An 11,373-nucleotide genomic window follows, 5' to 3' on the forward strand; every position below is an offset into this window, starting at 1 on the left:
ATACCAGTACATGTAAGATGTGTTTAACTTTCTCTCATCAAACACAAAAAAATTGGGCTCTACAGTAGAAGGCTGCATTATTTGAGGATGCTTTAAAACCGGGCACTCCAGTGCCACAATCCCTGGCTAAATCTCCAGAACCATCAAAACATCTGGCGATTCCCATCGATGAAAGTATAAAACAAAATGCAAAGCCCATGAGGAAGTGCATGTACCTGCTCCTAAAAAGCATAGGGACAAAGGTTCCGAGCCAGCAGCGATGACACAATCCTCTAGGACTGCTTGTTCTACTCCATCTCTTACGGGGTTGCAGTCAGTATTGACAACACCTCACCGACCTTGAAGTCAGTCCCGAGCCCCCAACATCTTACAGATTATACAGCTCTGGTTACAATTCTCGACATCGAGAAAAGTCATTATTTCCAACTACTATCCCAACATAATCTCCTACTCCATCAACACTGAGGGATCAGCACCATGGGCAGGTGTCAGTGCAGTCTCCAGTAACTTTTGCCATTGAAGCAGACATTGAGGAGGTGGATGCTGCACTGGATCCAGATGCTACACAAACCTTATTAGGCTTTTAGATTTGAATGAGAGCACACCATCTTCATCCACATTCCAGGGCTTTTTAAGCCAGGGTCTCTGACGATGCTGATGTCACCATTCCAGCACCAAAGACAACATCAATAACACTGCCCTGAGCGCTCTTTGGCCAGATGTTGGCCTACAACTCCTATAATCCCTGGCTATTGGCCACTGTGGCTGGGGATTATGGGAGTTGTAGTCCAAAACCAGCTGGGGGCGGCAAAGTTGAGCAGGCCTGACCTATGAGTACCATGCCTACTGATGTTCAAAATACCTGGAGATCACCAAGTGACTTTACAGTTACTCAAGGTCTCAGATCTGTTGGCAGATAGGGTGATGCAGATCAAGGCCATGAAGTCTAATCCCTGTGGTACCACATACACCACCTTTGCCAAAACTCTGCTTGGCTGCAGCCACTCAAACCATATCTCTGCAGTCTGAACCTTGGCCAAAACCTTGGCCTGTGCAGACCACTACTTTGCCAACATTGCCATTTACAACCACACAATCAGATTGTGGTATCATTGGATGATGATTACGATTCTGACCCCCACATTAACAACCACAGAATCGGACTCCACAGAACCTCCTGCAGATCTGCCACTGAATGTCACTCCATTTCTTCTACCAGTAGAATGTTCTTCCTTGTGGTCTGGGAACAGCACCTTGAGTGTTTACCAAGTGCATGGTGGTGATCATTGCACATCAACGCACTCAAGGTGTAACAGTGTTTGGATGATTGGCTTCTGGCAGGAAAAAGAAGCGTGTTACCTTCACAGATCTCATGTGTGCTTCGACTCAAGGCCTTGGGCAATCAGGTAAACTGGAAAAAGTCCCATTTGACATCTGTGAAGAAAATAGATTACATAGGAGCAGTACTTGCTGCAGAAGCACAGAGGGCCTTTCTACCTCTGACTTGCCACCATCACATCACAGAGCAAATCCAGTGCTGCTGGGAGAACCCGGTTCAAAAAGACTCACTATCCAGATCCTGCTAGGCCTCATGTACCTCCATGGTTCCTTATGCATGACTGCAACTACGGAAGCTACAACTGTGGTTCCTGTCTATTTTCCGTCCAAATGTAGACAGTTCGCACATGTGTCTTGCAATCCCATACCTGGTCCATCTAGATCTGCTTTCTCAAGGAAACTGATACTGCATCCAGACATACTCTGCATCTGACGGCATGGAGGATAGATTTCTGAATGAGATTCTTCTGTATGACAAGAAAGCCTCCACTAGACGACTTGTCAAGTTGATTTCGACTCCTGGCGTATAAAGCATCAATACACAATGTCCTTTATCTGACAGACCTAAATTCTCTAAAGGCATAGCGAATGTATCCATTAAGGTTCGCTTAACTTCTGTTTCAGCTCACCACTCTGGTTGGGATGGTAAAACTGTATTTTCCAATCCAGATTCAAAACACTTCTTGAAGGGCATAAATAACATCTACCCACCAATACGGAGCCCAATAGAACAGTGCCATGGTTCTGGCAGCCTTGACTGAACAGCCATTTGAACAAATGTCATCTATTTCAGCCAGACCAGTGAGCTTAATGTGCTACACATTGATGTTCCTTACACAAAATTCTATCCTGATAAGGTAGTATTAAGACTAGACCCAAGTTTCCGGCCAAAAGTCATATCTGACTTTCATATCATCAGTCAAGATATAGTCCTACCTACTCTTTTCAGAGATCCAGAGACTTCTTTAGAACGGTCCTTACATTCCTTGGGTGTAGGTAGGTCCCTTCTCTTCTATCTGAAATTGTCACATTCCTTTAGGAAAACAAAGCACCTGTGTAGTGAATTAAAGCCTTCGTCTCAGAGCAAGCTGACTGAGGGAAAGAAATGCTGAATCATCCCTGCTGAGCTTTCTGGCAAAGGCTACTCCTAAAGCTCTTCTGTATTTCTGGTAGGTTCAAAAATGGCTGCCACTGCTACCCCTCTCTATTACAGAGCTTGAACCTCTCTGGGCTTGGGGTACCACCAAAATAAATGGACATGCACCACATGCAAGAGGCAGTTCTATGCGCCACAAGGAGCTAGCAAATTCTGCCCAAATGGTCCCGTGCAGGCACAGAACCCACTATTTATTATGAATGAGAACAAATCACTTCCAGATCATCAGTTACAGATAAGCAACCTGTTCTTTATACCAAGTCTTCAATAAGTTCTTGGGTTTTTCCCCCTTGCCTCTTTGGTGTAACATCTAGCCCTGTTCAAAAGGGCAAAGGCTGTATCTTGGAAGTCATGCTAGTACTTTAGAACCCTGCCTCCACTTTGATGCTTTGCCAGAGCATCACACCTTGATTTGGCCCCTCCAAAGTGACATCCAAATCTGGTCCATTGCTCAAGAGAATGCCAAACACAACTTGAAGCCCTATACTTTACCAGATAGGAAAGGTAAGACATTCACCATCTAATTTTGCTCCTAGCAGCAAGGTAGCAGTGCCCGAGAGGGCTTGATCAAAGATGTGGGGTAGAAAAGTTTCCAAAACAGAAAAAAATCCCCCATACTTAAATTTTTCCATGGAATAATTTCAATTTCTAAAGAATCATTGGCTGACATTGACTAGCACTGTGCACGTGCAACAGCGCAAGTTCCAGACTAATACTGTGTTGACACTTGAACCAGGGGAAGGGGTGACTTTCATTGATCTCCCCTCCCCTCTGAAGCCCACTGTGAGTCACCAAAATATGCCCCTGGGGATTGCATGACCCTCAAGGACAGGTTTTGGTGATGCACCAAGGGCTTTCAGAGGAAAGGAGAGATGGTCTAAAATCATACTCAGGTGTCAGTGCAACAGGAGTCTGTAACTTGCATTGCTGCATGTGAGCAGTGCTAATTGAGATGCAAGTCATGGGTTGCATAACATTCATTAGTAACAATGAATGGATGCCAGTGCAATATTAGGCAGGTTTGGTAATTCAAAGTTGTACTTAAAGTTTTTTAGTTAATTATCCATAAGAAATGTGTGGCAGGGTGCATATGTTTCATTGATTGATGAAGTAGTAATTTATTTCCACCTAAGCTTTGAATTTGTATCAGTATAATACTTAAACCACATTGTTTATACCAACTCCCCTCCACACAAACCAAATTTTTCAGTTCAGTTACTTGAAAAACATTTGAGGCACAGTGTAGAAAATTAATATGGTAGGTTTTTTAAACTAAAGTTATTTAACATGTCAAATCAGATCATATATTTAGACATCAGAAAAAATTGCATAGTAAAAATTTTCTGGGGGAAATCAATGTAAACTTTATGCAAATAAGAAAATTTCCATGATAATTTCCTCAAAATTTCCAGGTAACTCACATCTCTGGGCTTGACCTTGGCTTCTATAAATGATTACATGGGTTAGTGAAACTGCTATTTACAAGTTTCAGAGTAAACAGATAACTTGTTTTAGAATGCACAGTCAGCAAGTTGTATTCAGAATTTAATAAAGATATTTAAAGAAATAATTGTTTTGCTCTATCAGCTTTAAAGGTCTGATGATTTCAGTGAGAGTAGGTGGGAAAGACTGCCTTTATGACAACACATTTCTAAATTTTGAAGTTTCCAGCCTAAAGGAGAAAATGCTTCTGTACTCCCCACACCCCCAATCTAACATAATACACATTTTAGAACCAAAATAGTTAAACTGGGACTCCTTACATGCAAAGCATGTACTCTTTCACTGAGTTGTGACCCCTCCCATTAATATTTGATTTTGCTGAAGTTGTATTACCATGTCGTAAACTTAGAATTTTGGGTTTGGTGGGCATTTATTTAGTAAATTTTTCTACCATCCACTAGTGAAGTCTAGGCTGTTTACAGTGTAAAACAAACCAAGAATTTAACAGTTAAAACATAAAACCAGATTAAAATATCCATAAAACCACGACCTAACTAAAAAGCTTGACTGAAGAGATGTGTCTTCAGTTGTCTCCTAAAAGCCAACAGGGATGGAGCATCTCTAATCTCAGCAGGAAGTGCATTCCACAGTTCCAGGGCAACCAGGGAGAGGGCATGTCTTTGAGTCGCTACCAGACGAACTGGCGGCACCCTCAGACGAACCTCCCCTGAAGATCTTCATAGGCGGCGGAGTTAAGAACGATGAAGGCGTTCTCTTAAATACCATGGGCCCAAGAGCTTTATATGAAATAACCAGCACTTTGTTTTTTGCCCAGAAAATAGCTAGTATAGAGGCCCTTTATGGTCCTCTGAACTGGTGTGAAGAACTGGCGATTCCCCCGGTTCAATTAGCAGGGGTGTCTTGCTTTAAGAGCAGGGGAGGGTGCACTTACCCCTCCCACTGCTTTCTCCCACCGGCGTCCATTTTCGTAAAAACTCCTCAGGGCAGCAGTATACCTGCCTGCCGCCCTGTTGCCCCCGTTGTTCAGATGTAACCGGAAGTCCCTGACGCATAGGCGAGCCGGTGCACGCAGGTGTGTCGGGGATGTCCAGTTACGTCCGGACAACAAGGCGGCAGGAAGATATGCTGCCGCCCTGAGCTTTTACGAAAATGGATGCTGGTGGGAGGGGTAAGTGACCTTCCCCCGCTCTTAAAGCAGCATCCCTGCTGCCTTCAAGCCTCACCGACGCAGTTCTGTGCACATCCCTATCTGGCAGCCGCATTCTGCACCGATCGCAGCTTCTGGACTACATATGAAGCCAGCCCCATGTAAAGTGCATTGCAGTAGTACAGCTGGTTACCAACATGTGCAACACTGTCTTAAGGTCACTTACTTCCAGGAAAGGGTGCAGTTGGCAAACCAGTTGAAGCTGATAGAAAGCATTCCTGGCCACCACCTCCACCTGGGGTGTTGGGGAGACAGAGTTGGGTCCAGAAGTACTCCCATGTACCTGTTCCTTCTGGGAGAGTGTAACCCCATCCAGAACAGGCAGATCTATCTTATTTCCTGAACTGCGGCTTCCTACAGTGAGCACTTCCGTCTTATTTGGATTCAGTCTCAGTTTATCCCTCATCCATCCCATTACTGCCTCAAGGCAGGCATTTGGGGAAGATATGCCATTGCCTGATGAAGCTGACATGGAGAAGTAGGTTTGGGTGTCATCAGCGTACTGATAACACCCTGCACCAAATCCCCTGATGATATCTCCCAGCGGTTTCATGTAGAAGTTAAAAAGCATTGGAGACAAAATGGAGCCCTGAGAGACAGCATACAAAAGTTCTCACTTTGTAGAGCAGCAGTCCCCAGGTCACACCTTCTGAAATCTGCCTGAGAGGTATGAGCGGAACCACTGCAAAGCAGTGCCTCCTACTATTCAGTCCCCGCAGGCAATCCAGAAGGATACCATGGGCGATGGTATTGAAAACCAATGAGAGATCCAAAAGGACCAATAGAGTCACACTCCCTCTGTCAATCCCCCTTTGGAGATCATCCACCAGGCTGACCAAAGCAGTCTCCACCCCATAACCAGCTCAAAAGCTAGTTTGAAATGGGTCTAGATAATCTGTTTCATTCTCCAGACTGCCTGGAGTTGAGTGGCCACCACCTTCTCAATCACCTTGGCCAACCATGGGAGATTGGAGACAGGCCTATAATTGCCTAATTCTGAGGGGTCCAGTGTAGGCGCCCTTAAAAGAGGTCTAGTAACTGCCTCTTTTAAAGAGAGGCACCCTACCTTTCCTCAGAGAAGCATTTATGATCTCAACTAGGTCCTCTCCAACAATCTCCCTGCTTGATAATATAAGCCATGTTGGACAAAAGTCAAGAGAACAGGTGGTCGGACGCACAGTTCCAGTAAGCTTGTTTACATCCACAGGAGTCAAAAGCTGAAACTGATCCTATATAACTGCACAAGAGGAGTTACTGGATACCCCTGCTAAAGACTCTGCACTCACAATGGAATCCAGGTCACATGGAAGAAGCAGTGGGGCAGTAGAGATCTTAGAGGATCAGCGGTGAATTTGGAAGACCTGCAGCCCTTTCTCACAATCAGTGAGAAGGGTTTGAGGGTGGGCGGTGGGGAAGGCTGCTGAGACTTACCTTCCCTGCAGATGACCGTTCCTCTGTTGTTGGGCGCGCAGGATGCGTTGTCCCAGCCCCTGGAAATCCCGGGCTGCCCTGCACATTGTGGGGATCCTTTCAGCGATAGGTGGGCACCTGTCACTGCTGCGGCACCAGCTAAAAGCAGCTTGCGCTGAACACAATCAAGGAAAGGGGGCTGAGAGCGCTGGCTCCCTTGACCTCATTGAAAAGGCTGGCTCTGCAGGTGGGTTCGCCGCCAGAGCACTGCCGGGATCGGGTGCAATCCTGGCAGCTCTCGCATGCAGCCAGGCCCGGACGCAGCTGCACGTGTGAACAGCCTCCCCGAGTATTAGTATTCGATGGCTGACTGCTGCTCTTTCAACTGTAGAAATTGCCTGCACCTCCAGGTCTAGAGGTAGAAAGTTAGGTTCTCATACCTTCCAGCTAGCAGCAGATACTAGTGAACAAGTTCTGAAGCAAACCTTAAAACTTCTGAAGTTGCACATCTACTGGGCCCTGCATATGAATAAAAATTTTTAGTTCTGCAAATGAATGTATTTGGTGTGTAGAATGCCATCCTTACTTATCGGCTATATCCTGTATTGTGTCTCTCTCTTTCTCTCTCTTGTGCAGGTTGAATGATCCCAAGATGTCTGAAACTGAGCGTCAGTCAATGGAGAGTGAGAGGGCTGACCGTAGCCTGTTTGTTCAAGAGCTTCTATTGTCCACTTTGATGAGGGAAGAAAGCTCCTCCTCTGACGAGGACGAGCGTGGGGAGGTTGCTGATTTTGGTGCTATGGGCTGTGTAGATATTATGCCTTTAGATGTTGCTTTAGAAAATCTAAATTTAAGAGAGAGTAATAAAGGAAACGAGCCTCCTCCACCTCCTCTTTGATGACATCCCACTTCGCAGACAATGTCCTCTGTGCTGTATTTGCCAATGAAAGTGGACAACAACTATCTTGGGTTTGTTTTGGTGATTGTAATTTCAGGTCTGTCACTCTTGTTACATTGTGTACATTCAAAGGAAGAGAGAAAAAAAAGATATATATGATAATCATTTCCACTTAAAATAATTTTTACTTCTAGCAGGTAAATGTAGGTTGCAGTGCAGAGGGGAATCCTCTGTGCCCTGTACTTTTGACATGCAAAAGGCTCTCCTAATACTCCACATTCAAACTGAAGAGGAAAAAAAAAATGAAATCTCTAATGAAGCTGCTGTGTGTATTTATGAATATTAATGAATAAAAACTGCTTGGATGGTTTACCTTTACTGCATGAGGTTTTTTGCAGCGTGCATGAGTTTTAGTGACCTTGTCATTTAAAAAATTTAAATACAAGGAGTAAAACTATAAACAACTCCCCCTCCCCTGAAAGCTTTCCCATTATTCAAAGGTTACAATACAAAGGAGCTAGTGCTCCCTTAGCAGTGTGTGGCCATCAAGTAGCTTTTGAATAATGTCCATCTGAACCACCTTTTTGGATGTGCTGTTGGCACATCATGCAGGCTCTGCAGTGGACAGCTTGTCGTTGCCAGGGTGTGGCGTTCCGCTCGGTGTGACCCTTACGTTGCTCTCTCTAACCATCGTGCACATCCACGTGGAGTTTCAGCCTGCTTTTAATGCATCTCTAGGAGACACAAAAGTAAGGCCACTGCCAAAACCTTCTGGCAAAAGGGGCTTTTGTGTGCCCTATAATCAAAAAATACTTGTTCAACTTTGTTTAAAGGGGTTTTTTTTTTTGGTGGTTGTTAAAAAAAAAAAAATTCAAACTGTTAACATGTTTTATTCAGGTGTAGATGATTCATTTATTCATTGTCTTGAACGAAAAAGAAAACAAAAGTTAATTTGGATTATGTTGTCTTAGTTTTAAAGCCTTCACAGTCTCAATCATATGTTTGAGTTATTTATGTATTTGCTTCCTAGTTTGCAGAGACTTGTCAGTATCAGGAGAGCTTGAGGTGACTTCCCAAACTTGTCAATATATTACAACTGCATTCTTAATGCTAACTCTAGCACCTTTTTATTTATTATTTCTTCTTGATGATTTTTTTTCTGGCATAAAGAAGTAAAGCCTTTTAATTGAATCATGCCACCTACATGCCTATACTATTAATCCTGTATGTATAAAAATGTACAGTGTTTTTGTGCATAGACTTTCATAATAGCCCCAAGGCAGGGACAGGAGGGGTTTTGGTTTTGGGGGGTGGGTGCGGGAAGGTAATGTAAAGTTAGACTATAAAGACAAAATTGCACACAGCTTCTGAAATCTAAACTAGGCTTAGACCCATAATCATGTTTCTCTCCAGTTCTCTCACTCTCCTCACCCTTTTCCCTCTGTACCTTTCCACATCCGCTACATTACAAGCATCTTAGAATAAAATTGCAGACTTGAACACCAGGGTGGGATTTTAATAGAACTCTGACATGGATGCTTATCTAAAATGGCAAAATCCTGCCTACAGCATTTCGTTTCTGGCGCCAGTTGTTTCTGTATAAAATACAGCACTAGTTTTGTTTTCTTTTTAGTCTCTGCAACAGAATGTTCTAAGGGGGTGGGGTGGGGGTTTTTACACTGGCCCTCTGGTTATCTTGGGAGTTTAATCCTGGTCGGGATTTTTTTTTTATTGTTGAGGATTTTCAAAACCAGTTTTCAAGCTGTAGTCTTTTCAAACACATCTGCACATTACAATAAGACACACAGTTCAATAAAGCATTTTCAAGACTGTTGTTCAGTTGATTCTTCTTTGGCGTTGGTGTGTGATCCAGACAAATTGATTCCAGACACTCTCTTGCAGTGATGTTCTAATGGCAGTTGCACTGGAGAAGCTCTTGGAGAATTGTCAGCCAAGGCTTAGAGTACGTACCTTTTTGCTTAAAAAGTGCATGTTTGGGGTGTGTTGAACCGGTCCACGAGCAAACTGGTCGGCAACAAACCAGAGGCCATTTGTGGTGTGATCTTCCAGTTGGAAAGGTGCCCCCCTCTCTTACTGCTCCCCCGCTGCCTTTGATTACCTTTGGAAGCAAAGGGCAACCCTCCCTGGATTCTCCTTTACAGTCCCTTGAACTGTAGGCGAGTCCAAATTCAGACCAAACTGTGCAAACAAGTTCTGTGCACACACCCCCCCCCCAATATTTGCCAATTGTAAAAATGTGTGAGATTGATTGTAATCCTAGCCAGATGCCTTTGGGAAACTGATAAAACCTGCTTGCAGATGGAAGAAACGAGAGGCAAATGTCTGAGACGGTACTGCTTTCTCTGGAAAGTGCTAAAGCCAGGATGCTATCAGGTCACCAGATGATAAAAATAGCTTGTCAGTTGCCAAAGCTGAACAATCGCAATCTGGAGCACAAAGGGTCACATTTCAGTAGTTAGGATTTGTATAGCACAGCTGTTTCTACAAGTATTCCAATACTAGTTTCTTCATCTGCAACTCAGAAATTTCTTGCTAGAACAGATGCTGAGAGTTACAAATTTTGCATGGGATTGTATGTAGCGTGGTAAGCAGACTCCCAGGGTGTTGCTTTGTAAATAGACTCTCTGGTATTTTTGTCTGAATACTAGTCATTGTGTGCCCCATTTCGTAGTACAAGTTGCACTCAATGTAGTAGAAGAACGGTAAGCCAAGAAACCTTCAGATTTGGAAGTGTGGGGGGAAAACTTCACTTGTGTATTTGTCTACTAGAAGCATCCAGATTTAAAACCTAACCAGCTGACATTGTCGTCAGCAACATGTATATAGTTTATGGGATATGAGGGCTGCCAGTTTGGGGGGTCTACAGGCTGCCTAATGCTCACTCGATTTCTGTGTGTGAACTAGACCAGCAGTTGGAAAAGCATTCAGCTGCTCACTAAAGGCAATAGTTACTTAGGAAGACCAGTGCTTTCAAGCAAGTACATTGCTCGTGGTAGTGTGAAAATTACTTGCATACTTGTGGTTTAAAAAGTACTGTATCTTGTTTCACTATTGCGGGTTGACACGCTGCACAGCCCTTTGGCAACGGAAGGAGGGCTGTTTTGGCGCAGCAGATGGGGTATGGATTGGGGAGTGTGTGTTGTGTCTAGCCCCTCCCTCCACACTGCCTTTTTACCTGTGTGAATATGTTCCTGAGGGTTGTGTGATTCTTACAAACATATACACAGGTTAAAAATACTTAGTCTGGCATCACCCTGTTTAGGCGAGTGACTTCAGCATTTTTTCCTTCACTCCAATAATAATAATAATGGGCTAAAACCTAGTTCTTCCAGATACAGCATTAGCAACCTCTTTCTCCAAAAGTTAGACGAATTTTGTACTATTTTTGCCTATAGGCAGCTCATTGATAAATAGCACTGGACTATACTTAAAACTTTCATTGAGTTAAGGGTATGTTTTCAGTTATCTTTCAAAATGATTTGAATGCCACCCCCCTTTTTATTTAGGTTCTGCAGACTTGCTTTATGATTCTGGACTGACTTTAGACATGATCTGCAAAACTGTACTTTGTACATGACCTATTTAATGTTTCCCACAGGAGATAACCCAATAGTTCCTTTTCGTCCCACCCATACTCATTGCTGTGTTTCAAATGCCCCAAGTTTGTCCAAGTTTTGAATGAAGTCTCCCCTCCACTCCTTGGACACTTGGTATTTGCTTTTCCATTTCATACCATTATAGAACCTCTCCTTTTCAACACTTTACATGTTGTTACTAAATTTAAGGGAAGGTTTGCAGTTGAGTATGGGTGCAATCTAGCATAACTTAAGCTCTATTCAGACATTAAAAATAAAGCACCATACATGGTTATATCACAAA

The 11,373-nt window shown here is 43.6% G+C and overlaps 1 protein-coding gene across 3 annotated transcripts in view; it reads left to right on the top strand.

Annotated features, from left to right (window-relative positions):
• Positions 1 to 9,307, top strand: part of KCMF1 (potassium channel modulatory factor 1) — a 102,917-nt gene extending 93,610 nt beyond the window's left edge. For all 3 annotated transcript variants that reach the window (XM_053297730.1, XM_053297731.1, XM_053297732.1), the window contains exon 7: positions 7,212 to 9,307. In XM_053297730.1, the coding sequence (XP_053153705.1) occupies positions 7,212 to 7,473 (262 nt within the window). In that variant the 3' untranslated portion in view covers positions 7,474 to 9,307. The remainder of the gene's footprint in view (positions 1 to 7,211) is intronic.
• The last annotated feature ends 2,066 nt before the right edge of the window (positions 9,308 to 11,373 follow it).

Source organism: Hemicordylus capensis, chromosome 2 (genome assembly GCF_027244095.1).
Source record: "Hemicordylus capensis ecotype Gifberg chromosome 2, rHemCap1.1.pri, whole genome shotgun sequence".
Taxonomy (NCBI): domain Eukaryota; kingdom Metazoa; phylum Chordata; class Lepidosauria; order Squamata; family Cordylidae; genus Hemicordylus; species Hemicordylus capensis.